Source organism: Oncorhynchus mykiss, chromosome 13 (genome assembly GCF_013265735.2).
Source record: "Oncorhynchus mykiss isolate Arlee chromosome 13, USDA_OmykA_1.1, whole genome shotgun sequence".
NCBI classification, from domain to species: domain Eukaryota; kingdom Metazoa; phylum Chordata; class Actinopteri; order Salmoniformes; family Salmonidae; genus Oncorhynchus; species Oncorhynchus mykiss.
In genome coordinates, this window is record NC_048577.1 from 41517676 (window position 1) to 41534831 (window position 17156).

At 42.4% G+C, this 17156-nt stretch overlaps 1 protein-coding gene across 1 annotated transcript; it reads left to right on the forward strand.

Moving 5' to 3' along the window:
* The first annotated feature begins 7195 nt into the window (after window positions 1–7195).
* Window positions 7196–12074, forward strand: shfl (shiftless antiviral inhibitor of ribosomal frameshifting). Its single transcript, XM_021557922.2, has 9 exons — window positions 7196–7645; window positions 8119–8254; window positions 8937–8986; window positions 9162–9221; window positions 9546–9587; window positions 9730–9885; window positions 10114–10217; window positions 10308–10468; window positions 10646–12074. Exons 1-9 carry the CDS (start codon window positions 7619–7621, stop codon window positions 10861–10863), a joined length of 954 nt encoding a protein of 317 aa, XP_021413597.2. The 5' UTR covers window positions 7196–7618; the 3' UTR covers window positions 10864–12074.
* Window positions 12075–17156: the final 5082 nt, after the last annotated feature.

A 17156-nucleotide genomic window follows, 5' to 3' on the forward strand; every position in this document is an offset into this window, starting at 1 on the left:
AAGCAAAGTGAACAGTCACATAACGACGACCGAGCAGCCGCTAGCCGGATGACCTAACTGGGTCATGTCATTTTGCAAACTGTGGCTGCTCTACTGGGAGTTGTAGTTCTTCGTCGGCAATTTACATTAGGTTTTAAATCGTTGGTTTGGGAGAGGGGGCTGGTGATTCCGTGATTCAGTTCGCTTAGATGTGACAGAGTGGTGGGGACGGTGGGGGTTGTGCTACATTCGTTAAAGAGGGGTTGGCATACAGAATATTGGAGATACAGGAATTGGAATGTGTAGGAAGAATAGAAATACAGTTGCAGTCCAACGTTTACATACACTTCCTCATTAAAACTTGGATAAGGAGGGACAAACTTGCATTAGTGTACTGGGCGAGGTTGAAAGGGAGTTCAGAAGGACATCCTGCGGTCATGGCACCTGGGGAATGCTGGGAGCGAGGACTGGGTAAGCAGAGGGCGTACTGGTGGACAATCGGGCAGAAGGTGGTAGAGTATGGACTGGGGAAGAGAGGGAGAGGGCCTGCAAATACATTGGGGAACGTTCCTCCATGGCTGTTTCCTTAACCAAGTGTAGATGTGGACATGATTGATGGCAGGAGAGAATTTGGTGACGTGAGACGGTGTGTAGAGTTTTTTTTATGATATATGCAAATAGTTCAAATGATCCAGTCAGTGGTAGGCTGGGGGCAGAGGTGTATATCTCAGATTTCAATGTTAGTGTATGTAAGCAGTTAAATTATTATGTGTCAGTATATGCGGACGAGTTGATGACCATTATTATAGGTTTGAGATGGGTGGATGAGGTGAAACCACTCAGAGTGGTGATCTGCTCTGATTCAGCTGCAGTTTTGGGTAGTGTGAAGACTGGCAGGTCGGAAAGGATAGACTTGTTTGTGGAGATGATGGTGCTGTTAATGTGATTGGAGAGGATGGGAGTGGTGGTGAGCTTGTGCTGGGTTCCCGCCCATGTGGGTGTGGAGGGTAATGAGAAGTCCGATGTGGTGGCTAAGAGTGCTGTGAGGAGAGAGGGGGAAGATATTCAAGTCCTGCTGGGACACAGGGAAGTCAAGTCCTTGATCCGGGCAAAAGGGCTCGATCTTTTGCAAAGTCAGTGGGATGCTAGTTATAAGGGGAGGACATTTTTTTGCATGCACCGGTCAGTAAAGGAAGAGGATGGGATGTGGGAGAAAGGAAGCTGTGTAGAGCAGACTACAGTTTGGGCACACAGGTTTGAATACCACGTTGTGGATGATAGGGAGACATGAAACAGATCTGTGTGATGAGTGTTTAGTGGACGAAACAGAGCATGTGTTGATATTTTGTAAATTGTATGACGTACAATACAAGTCAAAAGTTTGGACACATCTACTCATTACAGGGTTTTTCTTACATTGTAGAATAATAGACATCAAAACGATGAAATAACCCTTATGGAATCATGAAGTAACCAAAAAAGTGTTCAACAAATATTATATTATATATACAGTGGGGCAAAAAAGTATTTAGTCAGCCACCAATTGTGCAAGTTCTCCCACTTAAAAAGATGAGAGGCCTGTAATTTTCATCATAGGTACACATCAACTATGACAGACAAAATGAGAAAAAAAATCCAGAAAATCACATTGTAGGATTTTTAATGAATTTATTTGCAAATTATGGTGGAAAATAAGTATTTGGTCACCTACAAACAAGCAAGATTTCTGGCTCTCACAGACCTGTAACTTCTTCTTTAAGAGGCTCCTCTGTCCTCCACTCGTTTCCTGTATTAATGGTACCTGTTTGAACTTGTTATCAGTATAAAAGACATCTGTCCACAACCCCAAACAGTCACACTCCAAACTCCACTATGGCCAAGACCAAAGAGCTGTCAAAGGACACCAGAAACAAAATTGTAGACCTGCACCAGGCTGGGAATACTGAATCTGCAATAGGTAAGCAGCTTGGTTTGAAGAAATCAACTGTAGGAGCAATTATTAGGAAATGGAAGACATACAAGACCACTGATAATCTCCCTCGATCTGGGGCTCCACAAAAGATCTCACCCCGTGGGGTCAAAATGATCACAAGAACGGTGAGCAAAAATCCCAGAACCACACTGGGGGACCTAGTGAATAACCTGCAGAGAGCTGGGACCAAAGTAACAAAGCCTACTATCAGTAACACACTACGCCGCCAGGGACTCAAATCCTGCAGTGCCAGACATGGCCCCCTGCTTAAGCCAGTACATGTTCAGGCCCGTCTGAAGTTTGCTAGAGAGCATTTGGATGATCCAGAAGAAGATTGGGAGAATGTCATATGGTCAGATGAAACCAAAATAGAGCTTTTTTGGTAAAAACTCAACTCGTCGTGTTTGGAGGACAAAGAATGCTGAGTTGCATCCAAAGAACACCATACCTACTGTGAAGCATTGGGGCTGTTTTTCTGCAAAGGGACCAGGACGACTGATCCGTGTAAAGGAAAGAATGAATGGGGTCATGTATTGTGAAATTTGGAGTGAAAAACTCCTTCCATCAGCAAGGGCATTGAAGATGAAACGTGGTTTGGTCTTTCAGCATGACAATGATCCCAAACACACCGCCCGGGCAACGATGGAGTGGCTTTGTAAGAAGCATTTCAAGGTCCTGGAGTGGCCTAGCCAGTCTCCAGATCTCAACCCCATAGAAAATCTTTGGAGGGAGTTGAAAGTCCGTATTGCCCTGCAACAGCCCCAAAACATCACTGCTCTAGAGGAGATCTGCATGGAGGAATTTGCCAAAATACCAGCAACAGTGTGTGAAAACCTTGTGAAGACTTACAGAAAACGTTTGACCTCTGTCATTGCCAACAAAGGGTATATAACAAAGTATCCAGATAAACTTTTGTTATTTTCCACCATAATTTGCAAATAAATTCATTAAAAATCCTACAATGTGATTTTCTGGATTTTTTTCCCTCATTTTGTCTTTCATAGTTGAAGTGTACCTATGATGAAAATTACAGGCCTCTCTCATCTTTTTAAGTGTGAGAACTTGCACAATTGGTGGCTGACTAAATACTGTTACTTTTCTTTTTTTTGCCCCACTGTATATTTTAGATTCTTCAAAGTAGCCACCCTTTGCCTTGATGACAGCTTTGCACACTCTTGGCATTCTCTCAAGGAGTTCCCACATATGCTGAGCACTTGTTGGCTGCTTTTCCTTCACTCTGCAGTCCAATTCATCCCAAATCATCTCAATTGTGTTGAGGTCGGGTAATTGTGGCGGCCAGGTCATCTGTTGCAGCACTCCATCACTCTTCTTCTTGGTCAAATAGCCCCTACACAACCTGGAGGGTTGGGTCATTGTCCTGTTGAAAAACAAATGATAGTCAAACTAAGCGCAAACCAGATGGGATCGCGTATCATAGCAGAATACTGTGGTAGCCATGCTGGTCAAGTAGGCCTTAAATTCTAAATAAATCACAGACAGTGTCACCAGCAAAGCACCCCCACACTATCACACCACCTCCTCCATGCTTCACGGTGGAAACCACACATTCAGAGATCATCTGTTCACCTACACTGTGATTCAGAAAGACATGGCAGTAGTAACCAAAAATCTCACATTTGGGCTCATCAGACCAAGGGACAGATTTCTACCGGCCTAATGTCCATTGCTCATGTTTCTTGGCCCAAGCAAGTCTCTTCTTCTTATTGGTGTCCTTTAGTAGTGGTTTCTTTGCAGCAAATCGACCATGAAGACCTGATTCATGCAGTTTCCTCTGAACAGTTGATGTTGAGATGTGTCTGTTACTTGAACCCCGTGAAGCATTTATTTTGGCTGCAATTTCTGAGGCTGGTAACTCTAATGAACTTATGCCTTGCAGCAAAGGTAACGCTGGGTCTTCCTTTCCTGTGGCGGTCCTCGGAAGAAACAGTTTCATCATATCGCTTGTTGGTTTTTGCAACTGCACTTGAAGAAACTTTTCCAGATTGACTGACCTTCATGTCTTAAAGTAATGATGGACTGTCATTTCTCTTTCCTTATTTGAGCTGTTCTTGCCATAATAGGGCTATCTTCTGTATACCACCCTTATCATGTCACAACACAACTGATTGGCTCAAACGCATTAAGAAGGAAAGACATTTTACAAATTAACTTTTAACAAGGCACACCTGTTAATTGAAAGGCATTCCAGTTTACATCATGAAGCTGGTTGAGAGAATGCCAAGTGTGCAAAGCTGTCATCAAGGCAAAGGATGGCTACTTTGAAAAATATAAAATGTATTTTGATTTGTTTAACACTTTTTTGGTTACTACATGATTCCATATGTGTTATTTAATAGTTTTGATGTCTTCGCTATTATTCTACATTGTAGAAAATAGTAAAAATAAAGAAAAATCCTTGACTGAGTAGGTGTGTCCAAACTTTTGACTGGTAATGTAGATTGGGAGAGATTGTGTGAAACGGTTAGAAAGGCTGGATGGGGTTGGACTTTTGGTGGTGTAGTGGGGGGAGTAAAGGGGAGGGAAGTAGTATTTCCCTTTCTTAGAGGAACAGGACTAATGAAGATAATTACATTTTGGTTTGGCTGTGACTGGCCTTACACTCCAGTACAGTAGGTGGTGGTGTATGCACCTTAAAAGTTGGATGCGATCCACCAATCCAATCCCAAAGAAGAAGAAGCAAAGGGGGCTGGTTGGAGCGGTTCACTTGAAAGGGGTTCTGAAGAGGAATCATGGAACAAGAAGAGGAATATTGGGACAGGGACACAGAAATGTGGATTTCTAAGGAGGAATGGAGGCGGAAAAAGAGGAAGAGGTGGTTGAAGAGAATGAGGAAAGTAGAAGTTGGATTTGAATCTGAGGAAGATGGAGGTAAAAATGGAGATGGGGTGTTGAGGATGATTGGTGTCAAACAGAGTGAGTCATGAGCCAGACTGAGTTCTAGAGGATGAATTGAAGTGAATGAGGGCGAGGTAAGTGAGGTGTGGTGAAGAGTTTGACATCGTTGGACATGATAAAAAATAATCTACTGTAGTTCAATAGGAGTGACATTTTTGGAGAAAGTGGACCCTTACCCTTTGGCAGATTCATTTGTGGTTTCAGAATGGGTGGGAAAGGAGTTACAGTAGAATCTGTGAAGGTAACCTGAAGTGGACTTTTTCTTTTTGTTTTATGTTTCTTCTGACCAGAGGGAGCAGGCGCTCCATGTCACGCAACTTGGGTCAAGATCTGTTTCGTGCTTTGCTCTTAGGAACAGGTCAACATTGAAAGGAGTGATTTCTGGGATCGCATTAAGTGTGGCGTTAAGTGTGGTGGTGGGGCAATTGAAGTTGAAGATTCCAGGTGTTTGTGACGCCCGCCGTTTGGTGCGACACAGACCTGGTGGGGAGCGTGGTGAAACAGAGGAGTCACTGTCAGTCCTTTTGAGTTTTGAGTCAGAGGTCATGTTAGGATATATCAGTTATCCTGTTTGAGCTTTAAAATAAAGGGAACACTTAAACAACACAATGTAACTCCAAGTCAATCACACTTCTGTGAAATCAAACTGTCCACTTGGGAAGCAACACTGATTGACAATCAATTTCACATGCTGTTGTGCAAATGGAATAGACAACAGGTGGAAATTATAGGCAATTAGCAAGACACCCCCAAGAAAGGAGTGGTTCTGCAGGTGGTGACCACAGACCACTTCTCAGTACCTATGCTTCCTGGCTGATGTTTTTGTCATTTTGAATGCTGGCGGTGCGTTCACTCTAGTGGTAGCATGAGACGGAGTCTACAACCCACAGAAGTGGCTCGGGTAGAGCAGCTCATCCAGGATGGCACATCAATGCGAGCTGTGGCAAGAAGGTTTGCTGTGTCTGTCAGCGTAGTGTCCAGAGCATGGAGGCGCTACCAGGAGACAGTACATCAGGAGACGTGGAGGAGGCGGTAGGAGGGCAACAACCCAGCAGCAGGACCGCTTACTCCGCCTTTGTGCAAGGAGGAGCAGGAGGAGCACTGCCAGAGCCCTGCAAAATGACCTCCAGCAGGCCACAAATGTGCATGTGTCTGCTCAAATGGTCAGAAACAGACTCCATGAGGGTGGTATGAGGGCCCGACGTCCACAGGTGGGGGTTGTGCTTACAGCCCAACACCATGCAGGACGTTTGGCATTTGCCAGAGAACACCAAGATTGGAAAATTTGCCACTGGCGCCCTGTGCTCTTCACAGAAGAAAGCAGGTTCACACTGAGCACATGTGACAGACGTGACAGAGTCTGGAGACGCCGTGGAGAACGTTCTGCTGCCTGCAACATCCTCCAGCATGACCGGTTTGTCGGTGGGTCAGTCATGGTGTGGGGTGGCATTTCTTTGGGGGGCCGCACAGCCCTCCATGTGCTCGCCAGAGGTAGCCTGACTGCCATTAGGTACCGAGATGAGATCCTCAGACCCCTTGTGAGACCATATGCTGGTGCGGTTGGCCCTGGGTTCCTCCTAATGCAAGACAATGCTAGACCTCATGTGGCTGGAGTGTGTCAGCAGTTCCTGCAAGAGGAAGGCATTGATGCTATGGACTGGCCCACCTGTTCCCCAGACCTGAATCCAATTGAGCACATCTGGGACATCATGTCTCGCTCCATCCACCAACGCCACGTTGCACCACAGACTGTCCAGGAGTTGGCGGATGCTTTAGTCCAGGTCTGGGAGGAGATCCCTCAGGAGACCATCTGCCACCTCATCAGGAGCATGCCCAGGCGTTGTAGGGAGGTCATACAGGCACGTGGAGGCCACACACACTACTGAGCCTCATTTTGACTTGTTTTAGGGACATTACATCAAAGTTGGATCAGCCTGTAGTGTGGTTTTCCACTTTAATTTTGAGTGTGACTCCAAATCCAGACCTCCATGGGTTGATACATTTGATTTCCACTGATAATTTTTGTGATTTTGTTGTCAGCACATTCAACTATGTAAAGAAAAATGTATTTAATAAGAATATTTCATTCATTCAGATCTAGGATGTGTTATTTTAGTGTTCCCTTTATTTTTTTGAGCAGTGTATTTTTTTTTTAGCACTTTTTATTTTTGTATAACGTGATTGAACATACACTACCGCACAGTAGGTGGCGAAATGCACAAACAAAATGTGCAAACGCCATGATACCAAATAAGAAAAAGAAGAAGTAGCGGGGGCTGGTTGTGTGCTCATTGGTTGGTGTGTGTTGGTTTTTACGGTGTGTGGCGTGCGTGGGCGTGTGTGGACGCGTGGTGCGTATGACCAGTCTGATGATACGTTCAAAACAACTCGGAACTGGGAACTCCGAAATCCGATTTCAGCGCATTCAAAACAAATGGGAATTTGCACAAAAAACGAGCTCCGACAGGGAAAATGTGATTTGAACGGTCACCCAACTCGGAATTTCAACTCGGGAACTCAGGCCTCTTTCTCGAGCTCCGACTTTTCGCCCTAAAGATCCCTGACGTAATGATTTGACATCGGATTGTTCCAAGTTCCCAGTGCTTTTGAATGCGGCATCTTATCGAAGTGAAAGTTGTTAACGTTAGTCAACACTGCAACTGCAGCGCTACATGGAAATAGATCGATTGTTGCAAAATATGTTGCCAAAGAACGACATACAAGGATAGAAAAAGCCTAGACGATAACAAAATGAGTTCTCTGCAAGATGAATTTGAGGTAGGATACGGTAAACTTAGTTTTATTTGGCCAATAACACTGTTTTATATGGTCAATTTGTATGCGCCTTTCTTGTTTGTATTGTAGTCCTACGGATCCAATGTTCAATTTGTGTTATGGTCGATGTGAAACTTTTAACGTTGGATAAGAATGATGTTTTTTTAATCACATTTCTCATACGTTTAGACTAAACCTAAATAACGTCATCAAACACTATTGAGTTATTACACTTTATAAGTAGGCCTACGTGGTTAGAGAGGACAGGGCAAGAGCAGTGTGTGTTTCATTGTGCGCTGTGTTGTGATCTGTTTTTGAATAAACCATGCCCTTAGGCTCCATTTGCATTTGTTGCAATGTTCTGTCGATCTTCCTGTTGAATGTGCCCAATCTTCTATTTTATTTACAACATGATTGAGACCAGCCTGTTTATTTTAGATTCTTATTGTCCTTTTATTATTTGTCTGTTAACTCAGCTGGAGAAAAGTGTCAGGCGGTTCAGGGAGACATTCCATGGAAAGATAGCGGTGGAAAAGGCAACCTTACTGATGAGACGCTATGCCAACAACCATCAAATGGTCACCTGGGCAGTTATACTGAAGAAAGGCAACGGTAAAGAAATGTTTCACAGTAAATGCAAACCCCAGTCATACCACCATAGGAAATCCCTATGGAGAGGTTTCCAAGACACCGGGTCCTGTACTAAAAAGCTTGTTCAATGGGGATTCTCCGTTAAATGTGCCCCTTAGTCCAGGAACAGAACTAGGATTAATCTGTCCTGGAAACTATCCTTTAAAGGGGCAATCTGCAGTTGCTACATCCGTTTGTTGGACTTATGCATTTATGATATGTACCCATTGATTCTTGAAGAATATAACTTACAAATGCCTCGTGAGCTTAGTTCAACTGTCGAAACCCATCAGAACCCAAAATATAAGCTTGTTTTACTCCATTGTTTGTAAGCAAAGTCAATGAAAAAAACAAACGCTATATATCCTCAAAACATGGTTAAAACTATCATTTTTATATCATGGATGGTCAGTCCTTGCATCCATAGCTCTGCGTATACATTTTAAAGTGCCTACATTTCTCCAGCACCATCCCTACATTTTTTACAGAGCCAGGGGCGAGGAAGACTGTTATTGTTTCAGCTGCTGATGGCCTCTTTAACCTCTCTATTCAGACATGGTCTCTGGGGGTTTAACAACCAGACCCATTTTATTTGCGTTAAAGGGTTGGCCATATTGACAATCTAATCTCTGACTCTTCCTCTTTCTCTACTCTTGCCGTGCAGAGCTGGATGAGGAGGACAGAAAATGCTTACAGACGGATCAGGCTGTCAAGGTTACATTAATAAATGCCATACTATTCCCTGTCGCTTTGTGGTGTGTCTCTTTGGCTTAGGGGTGTATCCAGGCGGGTCTGTACTTCTTTGAACATGTGATCTTTGTGGTCATAAACATGATAGTTCAGTTGTACCCTGACCCTTGACCCACCCCTCTCTCTCTCTCTCTTTCAGAATGTGGTGCAGAGACTCACAGCTGAGGACAGGGAACCTCAGGTCCCTCCTGCGCAACAGGTACAACACAGTCACAGTGTCAGTTAGTCCCTCTTTCATTGGGTGAAAGAATCGATGTTCATCAGAAGACATCTGGATATCAGGCATGTCAGCATAATCTCTGTTGATTTTGAAGTTCCATATTCCATAACCATATTGGTAATGGGTAATAACACATTGGGAATAGATTTGTGAGCTATTATAACAACACTGTTCAAGGGCTGAAAGAGGGAATAAAACTCCTATCATATTACATTGGTCCTATATCCAATCTGATGATCAGGTTGGTAAATTGGTTGCCTTGACTATTTCTAATTCTATGACTTACATTTGTCTTCCCTACAGCCCCGAGGTAGCAGACAGCCTGAACACGATAATGATATCAAGGTCAGTCATCCACGGGCTATTTTCCGACTTTACTGGTGGGGAAAGAGATTAAGGGTTAAGTGGATGGCTAACTGAAAGGTGTGTGTGCGCATGAGTGCGTACCTGCCTTTATGTGTGTGGCTCGTGTGTGTTGAGTCTTCAGGAGCTGGGAGAGCGTCTGCGGGTCCTGCCTCTCACTGAGAAGAACAAGAGAATGTTTGATAATGCCCAGCGCCACCTCACCCCCTCTGTCCTGCACCAGTTTGCCTGCCAGACCTGTGACAAGGACTGGTGGCGTCGGGTACCCCAGAGGAAGAGGGTAATGCTCTTCCATACATACCCACCTGGTATTCACCGTGGTCTCCACACATTGGTACACTCTGTTTGATGTGCATGCCAAACCGATGCACAATAGTTCAAATGTATTTCTCCATGCCTGTGTCTGTAACTGTGTTTCTGTTACCTTGTTACTTTGTCTTAGAACGTGTATTTCACATGGCCAGTTCATCTACTAACTGGGGACTCCACTGACTGTCATCTCTCCTAGGTATCTCGCTGTCACCTGTGCAAGAAGAAATATGACCCTGTCCCTTATGACAAAATGTGGGGTATTGGAGAGTTCTGCTGCACCAAATGCACACGCTCCTTCAGGTAAAAACTGGAGCGTCCTGTACATGTGTGATTATAAGACATTATACATGTGATTTAATCTCTATGCACTTGGTTTGATTTGTCCATCAGGGGCTTTGGGAGGATGGATTTGGGCTCCCCCTGCTACTCCTGCCGAACTCTGGTGATCCCAACAGAGATTCTTCCTCCACGCAAGGGAGGGGTCGGAGGAGCAGGACCCAGAAAACCTATCCCACACAGCTGCCTCGCTGAGGACTGTTACAACAGACAAGGTTAAACCACACACACACACACACACACACACACACACACAGGATTGCTGTACAGTGCAATGTACTGTGGTTTGTAGAGTGTGTTACTACAAACATGTACCCCCAGATGGCGTCCTTTTACTTGTCTGTCTGGCTGCTGGCTCCAGCCAACTAACTGGCCTTGTACTTCCATGCCAGAGCCCCATGTTCCTGGGACAGAGTGTGTCCACCCCCGCAGTCGCCAGAGGAACAGGAAGCCTCGTGTGGTCAATCCCAGCTCCGTCCACATCAGCTCCGGCTCCACCGTCAACACCTGCCTGAGCCAAGGAAGCCTGGAGAACCTGTACGACCTCATCATGGATGACATCAGAGAGGAGAGTGAAGAGGACAACAGTAGTGGTAGCAGCAGCAGCTAGAGCAGCACTGATGTTACCAGTGACCAACAGTCGTGAGCAGCTTCCATTCTTCCCCAATGGTGCTTCCAACGATCAGGATATGATCGCTTACCTTAGGTTCACATTCAGTGTAAGGATGGCATCTCATAGGCCTAAAAACCATGAAAATGCAGCTCAATATTCACAACAGTCAGATGATATAAGTGAGATGATATAACTAGTTTCATGTTTTGCTTTTGTCTTTGTTTATGCTTCTTGAAGTGTTGCCACGTGTTGTTGCTGCTGCTTTGTTAATGTCTGAATGATAAGGGGAGATTGACCACACTGGCTTCTGCCCATAATTCTGACTTTACTTTTGGTTACCTATTCAGGAGTTAGCTTTCTAGTGATATGTGTGTTCAAATAGATTTGTCATATCAACTTGAACAAGAATATATTATAAAACGCAAATAATGCATTTTGGTCCCCCCCAGAAAAACACAAATAATGCATTATGAAATCTTACTATTATTAATTTTCAAAACGACTCGGGTTCAAATCAAATTGTATTTGTCACATGCACCGAATACAACAGGTGAAACGCTTACTTACAAGCCCTTAACCAGCAATGCAGAGTTTTTTTTTAAAGTAAGAAAATAAGAAAATATTCAAAAACGTAACACAATAAAATAACAATAACGAGGCTATATATAGGGATTCCCGGTACTGAGTCAATGTGCAGGGTACAGGTTAATTGAGGTAAAAAAGTACATGTAGGTAGGGGGTAAAGTGACTATGCATAGATAATAAGCAGCGAGTAGCAGCAGTGTAAAAACAAAGGGAGGTCAATGTAAATAGTCCGGGTGGCCATTTTGATTAGATGTTCAGGAGTCTTATGGCTTGGGGATAGAAGCTTTTAAGGAGCCTTTTGGATCTAGACTTGGAGCTCTGGTACCGCTTGCCGTGCGGTAGCAGAGAGAACAGTCTATGATATGGGTGGCTGGATTCTTTCACAATTTTTAGGAGGAAAAATCACAGACATGCCACCGTGGATTTTAATATATCACTGTAAATAATTTAGAAGATACCTGTACACCAATAAAGCATAATTTATTCTGTTTGTTTAAGAATAACCTGAGAAAAACATTTCAAGTGGGGTTCAAAGTTATTGCTAAAGATTGACAAAGATAAGCAATATTGACTTTATTAACTAAAGAATTCAAATACTGAGCTATATTGTATGTGCAAAAAAATGGGAAATTATTATTTTATACTAATAATACAATTCCTCAGAGAAAGAGATGTTATTTAACAAGTCATATTTTTTCTCTCTCAAAAGGGTAGTGGTCAAAATGATTGACACCCCTAGAGATTCTTATAAATAAAATAGTCAAAAGTTTAGTATTTGGTCCCATGTCCCTAGCACACAATGACTACATCAAGCTTGTTACGACAAACTTTTTGGATGCATTTGCAGTTCGTTTAAGTTGTGTTTCAGATCATTTTGTGACCTATAGAAATGAATGGTAAATCATCTACTGTGTCTTTTTGGAATCACTTTTATTGTAAATAAGAATATAATGTTTCTAAACACCTCTACATTAATGTGGGTGCTACCTTGATTGCGGGTAATGATGAGGGAGAAAGTTACAGAGGGACTAAACTCCTAGGTATAACATTGGATGGTCTACATGTACATACTACCTAAATCAGCCTGACTAACCGGTGTCTGTATGTAGCCTCTCTACTTTTATAGCCTCGCTACTGTATATAGCCTGTCTTTTTACTGTTGTTTTATTTCTTCACCTACCTATTGTTCACCTAATACCTTTTTTGTACTATTGGTTAGAGCCTGTAAGTAAGTATTTCACTGTAAGGTCTACTACTGTACACCTGTTGTATTCAGTGCACGTGACAAATAAACTTTGATTTGATTTATCATTGGATGGTCAATTATCATATTGACTTAAGTTTTTGTGAAGATGTCCCATCTTGATTACTGTCTGGTAATATGGTCAAATGCAGCAGAGAAAAACCTAGCAAATCTGCAGCTGTTTGAAAACAGCAGCACGCCTTGCCCTTACAGTGCATTCGGAAAGTATTCAGACCCCTTGACATACAGTACCCCATAATGAAAAGGCAAAACAGGTTATTAGACATTTTTTCTAATTTATAAAAAATACAAAACTGAAATATCACATGTACATAAGTATTCAGACCCTTTACTCAGTACTTTGTTGAAGCACCTTTTGGCAGCAATTACAGCCTCGATTCTTCTTGGGTATGACACTACAAGCTTGGCACACCTGTATTTGGGGAGTTTCTCCAATTCTTCTCTGCAGATCTTCTCAAGCTCTGTCAGGTTGGATGGGGAATGTCGCTGCACAGCTATTTTCAGGTCTCTTCAGAGATGTTCGATCTGGTTCAAGTCCGGGCTCTGGCTGGGCCACTCAAGGACATTCAGAGACATCCCGAAGCCACTCCTGCATTGTCTTGGCTGTGTGCTTAGGGTCGATATCCTGTTTGAAGGTGAACCTTCGCCCGAGTCTGAGGTCCTGAGTACTCTAGAGCAGGTTTTCATCAAAGATCTCTCTGTACTTTGCTCCATTCATCTTTCCCTCATCCTGACTAGTCTCTCAGCTCTGGGAAGAGTCTTGGTGGTTCTAAACATCTTCAATTTAAAAAGGATGGAGGCCACTGTGTTCTTGGGGACCTTCAATGCTGCAGAAATGTTTTGGTACCCTTCCCCTGATCTGTGCCTCGGCACAATTCTGTCTTGGAGCTCCTCAGACAATTCCTTTGACCCCATGGCTTGGTTTTGCTCTGACATGCACTGTTAACTGTGATACCAAATCATGTCCAATCAATTGAATTTACCACAGGTGTACTCCAATCAAGTTTTCGAAACATCTCAAGGATGATCAATGGAAACAGGATGCACCTGAGCTCAATTTCGTGTCTCATAGCAAAGGGTCTGAATACTTATGTAAATAAGGTATTTCTGTTTTTTATTTTTAATAGCTAACTTGCAACAATTTCTAAAAACCTGTTTTCGCTTTGTCATTACAGGGTATTGTGTGGAGATTGATAAGGATTTTTTTTGTTGTTAAATACATTTTAGAATGAGGCTATAACTTAACAAAATGTGGAAAAGGAGGAGGGGTCTGAATACCTTCCGAATGCACAGTAACTGCATAACATCAACAACATGCATGCCAATCTTTCCTTGTTGAGAGTTAAAGAGAGATTGAAGTATTCTCTTGTAGTTTTTATGAGAAATATTACTTTGATGAAAATTCCAGATCGTCTGTATAATCAAATAACATACATCTCAGACACTCATACATACCCCACAAGACAGGGGACTCACCACAGTATTATACAGAGCCATGATCGCATGGAACTACCTTCTATCTCCAATTACTCAAGCAAACATCAAAATGACCTAAAAATGTTTTATAAAACAACATCTCATGGCACAATAGGGACTGTGAAATGACACACACTGACACACTCTAACAGTCTAAGGCACTGCATTTCAGTGCTCGAGGCGTCACTCCAGGCACCTTGGTTAGAGTCCAGGCTGTATCACAACCGGCCGTGGTTGGGAGTCCCATTTGGAGGAGCACAATTGGCCCAGTGTCGTCCGGGTTTAGCCGGTGTAGGCCGTCATTGTAAATAAGTGAGTTAAATAATAAGTTAACTGACTTCCCTAGTTAAATAAAGATCAAATAAAAAAATATACACACATTCTTTAGTTGTATTGTTTGTATATCGTTGTATTTTACATTTGTGTGACGGTTCTTGTCTATCAGTGTATCCGTGTTTTGTTACTTGTCGTGTTCTATGTTTTTGTGTGGACCCCAGGAAGAGGAGCTGCTGCTTCGGCAAAAGCTAATGGGGATCCTAATAAACCAATAAAACCAGTAGACATTCAGGATTTTCGGACACAATACATTAATTATTATTCATTTCTAGTGGGCACAAAATAATCTGAAACACAACCAAAACAAAATGCAAATGGATCCAACAAGTTTGTAGAGTCACAAGCGTGATGTATTCATTGTTTGCTAGGAATATGGGAACAAATACGAAACTTTTGACTACTTTATTTTTACGAATCTTTAGGGGTGTCAATAATTTGGACCCCTACCTTTTTGAGAAGAATTTGATTTTGAATAATTTATTTTATACACTGGCCAAACCCGAACAACACTGGGCCAAATGGGACTCCCAATCACGGCCGGTTGTGATACAGCATGGAATCTAACCAGGGTGCCTGGAGTGACGCCTCTAGCACTGTTAAGCAAAATCTTTTTTTTTAGCAATTGCATTACTATAAAATGATATAATTTCCCACTTTTTTTGAGCATACAATATAGCTCAGTATTTGAATCATTTATTTTATACAGTCATTATTGCTCATCTTTATCAAGGGTGTCAATCATTTCAGACCCGCTGTACATAGTCTTTGCCCCTGGGAAATAATATTTGTTTGCCAAATTGAAGCATATGGAAAGCAGTTAGGAGCTTGGAAATGCCTCAGGGATGAATCTATTTACAAGGTTATCTTTTCCCTGAAGAAGGAGCAAAAGTTTATTTCTGATTTATAAATTATCTATAAAATAACATAGTTATATCGTTATTACTTTAATTTCAATGGCATCACTGTATGTGTTACCCTGATATCTTCATATAATAAACAGAATATTGGACTAAATAGCAAGATCCTGCTGAGCATTGAATACACAACTCATTCATTGAGTCAATACAGTGGCTTGCCATCCCATGTGTGATTTAACACTGCTTATCTTCCGATGTGACAGTTATAGTTTAGTGAAAAGGAGTTGACTTGATTATAAAGCCCACAGTGCGTCAGTAGTTTACCACACAGTAGCTAGTGGTGTGGAGAGGAGATGAAGGCGGATGCCTCTCAGTGACTCGCTCTTTAAAAGACAATTTCCTAACAGGGTGTGGGTGTACCTCACAGCTCAGTCTGGCAGGTAGTGAGATCTAGCCCATCTGTGACACACACACGTTGCAGTGGAGAGCGAGTGTGTACCATACGGCAACACACCAGCTAACTGACTGATGTTTGATTTGAGTTGAACTGCTTTCCAATCAGTCGAGGACTTTAGAGGAAACATGCTTCAAAGACACATGCTGGTCTCTCAGGCAAATTATTGAGTCAATCCATCATTGAGGGAAATGCCCAGTCATATCAATGATATACTCATTGGAGTAAGCTCTCTTTACTACATTATTCCATATTTGTTATTGCATAGTTTTCATGTCTTCAATATTATTTTACATTAAAAATAAAGCATAACCCTTGAATGAGTAGGCGTGTCCAAACGTTTTTGACTGGTACTGTATGTGCATAAATATGATATAGCACCAGGACTATACCCTGATGAAGACAGCTTGTCTGTCAAAATGTTGGTTATTAGGTTATAAAATGATTGCATCTAGTGTGGCTCTCCTTTTCTTTTTCAAGTGTTCTACTCTGCCAGCACCTTGCCTAAACAGGTGAGCGTTTCTTTCGCCTCCTGATAGGAAGGAATTACAGAATATTTGTAGACACATTTCTGTAGAGACGGTTATGAGCAGTGACATGATGGTATTGTCGTTCCTTTTAGTCTAGAATTCATATGGACAGAAGCAGTCACATTTTTTCCCCTGTCCGTTTGGAGAGCGGTTACAGTGTTTCTCATCAGGACACTCAGATCATCTGAGGACCCTCCTTAGATCACATCCTCAAATCAGCCTTGGTCTAGTCTGGTCTAACTCATCTCATCTCTCTGCATCCTCTGACCCTTCCCACATCACTCCACGCCTAAACATGGCCAGAGATGTCTGACTGCTTTCAATCACCACAAAGTGTCAGAGAGAAATGTCTCACCTCAACTAAATGTTCCCTTCTGTAGATGTGTGCCTTGATGAAATGTTGGCATCTGGGAGAGTTATGCTAAAAGCACAAACAAAGATGATTACCAATCAAATTGAACGTTTTGTTAACATAAATAATACCTTGATAGTTGATGGTGGACTGGTTAACTGTATTATTGACATTATCCCAGAGAGCTATGTGAAAGACATTGGTCCAGTTATCAATTGGTTTGGGACTGATTTAACCGGTCGGGACTTTTTTGTCACCCTTGGTGAACATAACTCATAAAACACAAATCACATGTGGCGTCCCACAAAGTTCGATTTTGGGTCCTTTACTGTTCAGTTTATATATATGTTACACATTGGCAGCGTTATCAGTAAGCAAAGCATTGATTTTCACGGCTACGCAGACAATACACAACTTTGCATTTCTGTGTCACCAG

What these genes read in the sequence shown, in the direction of transcription:
- shfl (XM_021557922.2), top strand. Translation starts at nt 7,619, where the DNA reads ATGAGTTCTCTGCAAGATGAATTTGAG. An exon ending in AGACGGATCAGGCTGTCAAG is followed by an intron (nt 8,987 to 9,161) that starts GTTACATTAATA and finishes TCTCTCTTTCAG; the next exon opens with AATGTGGTGCAGAGACTCAC. An exon ending in GGACTGTTACAACAGACAAG is followed by an intron (nt 10,469 to 10,645) that starts GTTAAACCACAC and finishes CTTCCATGCCAG; the next exon opens with AGCCCCATGTTCCTGGGACA.